General features: G+C 48.9%; 1 protein-coding gene across 3 annotated transcripts in view; it reads right to left on the reverse strand.

Annotated features, from left to right (window-relative positions):
• Positions 1-924: 924 nt before the first annotated feature.
• Positions 925-6,808, reverse strand: part of TXN2 (thioredoxin 2) — a 12,750-nt gene continuing 6,866 nt past the window's right edge. For 2 of the 3 annotated variants that reach the window (XM_019544830.1, XM_019544832.1), the window contains exons 4-5: positions 5,674-5,805; positions 925-1,622 (exon numbers count right to left, since the gene is read on the reverse strand). In XM_019544830.1, the coding sequence (XP_019400375.1) occupies positions 1,506-1,622; positions 5,674-5,805 (249 nt within the window). In that variant the 3' untranslated portion in view covers positions 925-1,505. The remainder of the gene's footprint in view (positions 1,623-5,673; positions 5,806-6,808) is intronic. The other variant, XM_019544833.1, reaches the window with a different exon arrangement.

The following is a 6,808-nucleotide window of genomic DNA, read 5'->3' on the forward strand; positions in this document are numbered from 1 at the left end:
CCAGGGGCTCAGGCCAAGGCAAGGTGAAAGAGGGACTAGAAACAGAAACTAAGACAGCATCTTCACAAGGATTTTAAATACTTAAATATTTTCTGCCTTGTGCAATTCAACTGAGGTCAAGTGTCTATAATAGTGTCAGTCATTGACCTTGGTTTTCCTGTTTTCAGAGGGTACTTACTTTCCAGCTGTTCCAAGATGTGTTCAGTGTAGTGATGAGCATGTCAGAAGAGGTGGTGCTAACTGCAAAGTGGATATAGGGAACAAGCAGCAAAGGGTGAGGAGTGACAGGGGGAAGGCGTTACACCTAGAGGCATAGGTGTGTGCTTCCCTGCCATAAAGGTCAGGCTAGTTTAAAAAAGTCTAAAGGTAAAGGCCATCTGAAGCACCTCATCCCTGTTGGCATTAGTGATGGTCCTACAGCAGGGCTCATTTGCATGAGCAGATTCAAGTGGGAGACAGGAAGTCTCATGGAAAATGCTTGGGAGAGAAAGAGCAGTCAGATCATCTCCCAGTAGACTGGGTTCTTTATGGGGAAGATCTAAGGTTCCACCTGAAGCAGAGGATGGGATCAGCTCCCAGGTGAATCCAGCAGCATACAGCCTGACCAATCCTGGAGTCACAGTAGCTGGGCTGGGAGCCATGCAAAGGTAATCATGTGTTTGTTTTATCATGAAGTTTCCACAGTGCAAGGCCACCCACCATAGTCCAAATCTACATACTCCCACTCCTGCTGTCTGCACTTGTATCAGCAAAGCAGGGGAAGTGGTTTTGCTCCCCATCTGCCACAGCCCCTTCTGCTCCCTCTCAGGGCATGTGGGTCGCTGTGGGAGTGAGGAAGGGTTACAGAAAGGGTTTTTCTGCTGAACCAGGCAGAAGTGATTAATAAAGTTCTCTTTATTACAGACCTACAAAAGGAAATCCATAGACATTTATCTTCATTATCTTTATAAAACAGCAGCAGGGGAGAACATGGCAAGGGCCCAAGGACCTGCACAGCATTGAGACCCATCCCAGCAACAGGGGGATGGAGGGATAAGGATGTAGGTTTCACACACAAGGCAGAGCAGTCCTCTGACTTTAACACATCCACCTGGACCACGTGGGTGTCTCACACCCCACAGAGAAGCAGTCATCTCTTGATCTGGGCCAGGACAGAACAGACCAAATGATAAACATCCCTTCTTTAATTTGGCAGCAGCCCCATTTCCCTTGCTGCCAGCTTTTCCCTAACAGAGCTGGATGGCTTATTCCAGCTGCTCCCCCACAACTTTCTGAGGATGACCATTCTCATTTCTCTTCATCCCTCAGCACAGCTCAGAGATACTGCTGCCCCAGAGTAGAGGCTGGGCTGCAACCCCTTTCCCCCAACCCAAGCCTCACAAGGAAAAAAGGGGGCACTGATTCTACAAAGCAGTTCATCTTCCCCTTACCCCTCCCCAGATAAGACAACATAAGACATGGACAATTCTAGAGGTCTGGGCATGTTCACTGGTCATCCCTCTTCCTCAGGCTCTAATGAGTTTCTTGAGGAATACCTCCAGCTGATCCTCATCCTTTATCCCTACAAACTTGTCCACCACGTCTCCATTCTTCATGGCCAGCACGGTTGGCACTGCAGAGACCTGGAAGGGAAGTGGGGAAAGAACAGACATGCACACAGTCAGCTATGTTTGAAGGAGCCTGGCTGCCAAAGGATTTGGGGCCTACCTTGTGATCCTTGATGAACCAAAAAGTTCTGACAACTGATTTTCTTGCTGGTTTTAACATTAGAAACTTACAGCTTCCTTCTCCAAGAAGCCTCTATAGCAGGAGAACTAGCGAAACAGCATCCCGACAAAAAAGTGAAAGCTGAGTAATGGAGCTGGGTAGTTGAAAACATTGGGTTTCCCCATGTACAGGTATTTGGCTTCAACAATGGCTCAACATGTGTCAAAAGGAAGTTTCTGTTAGTAACTCAATCCTCTCAGGCTTTTCAGTTAAAGGGGTGAGAGCTAACAGCATACAGCATCCTAACACAACCTCCAGCAAAACCTAGGGGAAGCCCAAGCCAACATTTCTCACATGTCTGAAGCCTCATCCCTGTACTAGTTTAACTGAAATACCATCTTTTGAATGTGATGATCTCCAGATACATTGTAATGGGAGGAGTAGAACACTGCTTTTCTCCAAGGAGGATGGAGGGGGTGTGGGTGTGAACAAGGGCTCCCTACCCTCTCTTCAGCCTGGGGGAAAAGTCCTCCTTCCAGCCCCAGATTGTGTCCTGACACCCTTTATCTCTTCTTTCTCCTTGCACTTGGCAGTGTGATGGCAGCCTGTCAGCGACCATCTGCTAGTGATCCTCAGTGAGTAGGCAGAAAAAGGAAAGCCTCAGATCTGAGCTGCCAGACAGCTGCAGCACTTTGGGCATTCCTCTCTCAGGCAGTTCCCCTGCAAACTTTGTTTCAAACAAAATAGTCCAAAGCACTAGAGAAAGTGTCTCTGGGATTTGGTGGGGGAGTGCTGAGAGGAAAGAGGCCTCGTGGACATCTTTTTGAGAAGGCATGTGGAGGCTCAAACAGTTGTGGAATGACAAGGGAAAGAATTTGGTAGCATTTCAAGATAGCTGCAGGCCCCACTGCTTCAATGCCCTTATCTGTACACAACCTAACCTTCTGGAACATGTCCCATCCTTATCTCATACACTGTCCATCTCCTGAAAAGCCTCATCTCCTTGAGTTAATTCCCAGCTGTGTTATGTCCCGCTCCCCACAGGGATCTGCCACACAATTTCAACCTCTCCCTCCCCCAGGAAACTCTTCAGGGATCTGGCTCTTCTCTCATCAGAAGGTTGAAATGAAAAGAGACATTTTATGCACCTCTTCCCACTCCCTCACTGCTGGCCAATGCAGATCTGTTCCTTCCAGCCTTAACTCTAGCACTTTGAACAGTCCCAATCCAACAACACAAAAAACAGTAGCCCTGCCATTTCCTGCAGTGCTTGCTTAATTTCTGTTCTTCAGTCCCCCCTAGTGGCTACTTGCAGGATCACTCCATAGCCCTGAAATACTATCACTAGAAAGATACAAAGTAGAGCTATGCGAAATTTCAGCCACCGTTTTATTTTGGAGGTGTTTTTTGGGTGCCAAAACAGCCAAACACCAAATCCAAATTGAAACAGAAGGATCAGAAACATCTCCAAAACGAAATGAGGCATCCAAACATTTTGGAAATGTTTTGGAAAATTGTGGAGTTTCAGAGCCAGGTTTGTAGGGAAACATGCACGCTGCTGCCCTGACGTGCAACTCGGCTCAGGAGGGAGCAGAGATCTGAACTGGGGTCTCTTTGCCACTGCTGCCCACCTTGCGCAGCCCCGGATCTCTGCTCCCTGCAGAGCCAGGTTGTGCGGCAGGGACCAGCGCTGTCCTGTCATGCAACCTGGCCCCACAGGGAGCAGAGATCCGTGCTGGGGTTTCCTCGCCTCATGTCAGTGGGGCAGCGCTGGGTGGGCAGTGGTGGTGAAGAAACCCCCAGCACAGATCTTTGCTCCCTGCAGAGCTGAGCCATGTGGCAAGGACCAGCAGGCTTGCTTGCCACTCTGCACTGTTTCCCTGCTCTGCGACCTGGCGTGACAGGGATCAGAAACCCATGCAGGGGTCTCTTTACCTGCATGGTACGCTGCAGCCCTCCCCCAGACAAGCCACCTATGGCCCTGTCTTGGTCCCTACTGGGGCCCCAAGCCCCTGACCCCAAGCCCCACCCAGCTGGGTAAGGGCTGTGCAAAGTTTGCCTTGCAGCCCGTTCGAAATGTATTCAGAGGAGATTCAGCAGAATCCAATCTCCGAAACAAAACAGGACAGTCATCTGAAACACCAAAAACGAATCACTGTCCTCTGAAATGGCCGAATCTGAAATCAATTTGAAACTCAGCCATTTTGCACAGCCCTAGCACAGAGTTAGGAATGGTGCTGTTAATGTGTTTGTGTGCAAGCTGTAAAGACCAAGAGAGCTTGGAGTTTGCTTTGACTAGCCTCTCCTGAGACAGCATGGTTCTGATGCTCCCGAGATCCTTCTCATTTCTAAAGTAGGTTAATACTACGCAGAGTTCCTCCAAAGTATCTATAAGATAACCTCATATTTAGCTATGCAGCAATTTTAAGGGTCATGATTGGTGAGGGACAGGAGGAGCTCCAAGTACTGAAGAACACCAGTCTATAACAGATTTCCTGACACAGCAGGCCTTTGCATGTGGGCCAACATGACTAGAAACTTCAGGCACACTGACACCAGGCAAACCACTTTCTCCCACATGCCCTGAACCACAGAAAAGCATGGGGCTAAGAATGCCTCTCCCTTGCTCGATGAAGTTTGCGTTGGGCCTCTAAGAGGTGCAGCAAACTTGCCATCTCAGGGAGGAGAGTTATGATGGCCTGAAGCCCCTTGTATGCCCCCTATTCACAGTCTGATCTGAGAACTGAGCCATCCCTGCTCTGAAAGTCCTAGTGATCTGTTTTTATGACAGAAGCCTCCCAGGCCTGCAGGCAGGAGAACTGCCCTACAGTGCCTGAAGACCTTTGAAGAGAACAGCAAAATGGGCCTTGTTGGAAATTCTCCAGGGAAACAAAGTTCCTTGATCTTCAAATGTTTTCCTTGAGACATCTTGGGTTTGATGAACTTTCGCTGACTTCCAGGCAGGACTTCAAAGGCTCTTGGCAGGTTTGTCCCATAGCTGAAAATCCTGGAAGCTCTGGATTCCCAGCTCTGGGGCAGTTTGTGTCAGGAATACAAAGTGTATTGTTCTGGGCAGACCCATCAGGCAGACTGCAGTGTCAAGGCTGCAGCTTGTTGGAGTTTCCAGGCTCTCTGTGCCCTGGAGCCAGGAAGTCCTGGTTCTATCTGGGATCCCTGCAATACAGCAGGGCTGAAGCTCTGATTATCCCAGATGGAGGCAGGGCTCTTGGAGCTTCTAGGTTCCCTGCTATGGTCTGTGCCTCTGGGGCAGCCTCTTGCAAGGGCATTCAGGATCCATGGCCCTGACATTTGCTTAGCAACTTTGACCCTGTTTTCAGCTTTATGCAAAAAACAACAGCTAAGAATACCAGTATCACTGAGCAGATGCAGGGCCTGAGGAATCCATTTTGTTTTGCTTCTGGATTTCCAATGAACAGGAAATTAAAAACAAAGAGAAATTTCCCATCAACCAGTAGGTCTGGGCAATGCTAATCAGAGGATGCTCTAAGGGCAGTTGTCTGTAGTACCTGCCACAGAGGCATTTTCCTACCACTAAAAGTGGTCTTCTGCAACTTCTGATCCCATATAACCAGAGCAGAGGGGAAGACTTCATCCACCGACCTTAGGAACAATGCAAGGAGCAAGCTACATTGCTGAGGTGTCTGCAAGCTAACAGCTTTTTAATTGCCCTGCCAGTAAGAGAAGCAGCTGCTACTTCCCAGCTGGGCTAAATACACATGCTGACAATAAGTCAAGATAAGAGGTAAAGCAAGAGAGCATCCAAGGTGAGAATGGATCAAAGCTGAAGTGCACCTCTCTCTTTCCGGGGTGTAGGTTGTAGCTGTGTTGGTCTAAGGACCTAGGCAGACAAGGGTTAGCCTGACAAAGGGTTTTTGAACCCAAAATCTTGCTTAAAAATTGTTCTCCAACTATTTAAGTTGGTCTAGTAAAAGATATCAGACTCACCCAAAGAACCTTGTCTGCCTCTTTCTTTCTGGCCTTCTGGCAATTGGTCAGGAAGAGGCAAGACAGTAGGGAAGAAGCCTTGGTCAGAACTCTGATGAGAACAGAGCACTGGAGGAGGAGAAGGGACTCCGCCTGTCAGGAAGATGGAGTTTTGTCTTGCAAGGAACTGAAGGAGGAAAGGGTCTCCAGGTGGTTTCTAGTAGAAGGGAATGTGCCTGGGATGCGTGCTAAGCTGGAACAGCATGGAGCCAAGGGCAGACAGCAGCCCACGCAGAGGAATGTGCAGGCATTCCACAGCTCTCCAAGGGGGTCTCTCTCCTCCCAGACAATCTACTGCAGAGAGGGTGTTGTGCAATACCAGGCTGGGCAGCCAGCCCATGTCTGCCTGCGGAGTGGGAGATACACACAGGAGGATGGAGCTTTATTGGCAGCTAGTAGGGAGAATCAGAGGGGTGGGGAAAGGGCACTGAAAATCCCAGGCTGCAGGCTAAGAACAATTTCAGAGCTCTGGTCCCAAGTGGAAGGGCCTTAAAAGTCCCTGTTGCTCAAGGATGCTGCTGGTAAGACCATACCTATTTCTGGACAACACCCTGGACACCAACTCCTCCCTCATGTGCTCTTTTAGAACATCATGGAATGCCTGGCAATCCCCTCCCACCTCTACGCTCTCAGCCCCTGGGCCTAATGCACTAGCATCATTGAAGTTGTATCCTGCAGATGGTGGAGGATGCAGGATCCCCAACACTGGAGATCTTCAGCCCCCCCTGTGAAATATGTACCCAGCTGACTTTTGACTATGTTTACATTCTAGGTGCAGGAGGACAACCTTGGAATCCAGTTCCTGTTGGAGAATGAATCCCAGACACCTCTTATTCTCCAGCCCTCAGGATCATTTTGACTATTCAGTTTGTTCAGATTTCCCTGTCCCAAATGCAGATCAACTCTTCCCTTACTACACTGCACGTTTTTAAATCTCTACAGCCTCTTCTAGAGGAATCTGAACTTTAGGGCTGTAATTGTAAATTTCTTTTCATAGTCTCTAGTGTTGGAAGGGACCTGAGTAGATCATCTAGTCTGACCCCCTGCCATGGCAGGAAAGAGTACTGGGGTCAAACGACCCCAGCAAGATGTTCAT

Source organism: Crocodylus porosus, unplaced genomic scaffold (assembly GCF_001723895.1).
Source record: "Crocodylus porosus isolate Cpor-Errol unplaced genomic scaffold, CroPor_comp1, whole genome shotgun sequence".
Lineage (NCBI taxonomy): Eukaryota > Metazoa > Chordata > Crocodylia > Crocodylidae > Crocodylus > Crocodylus porosus.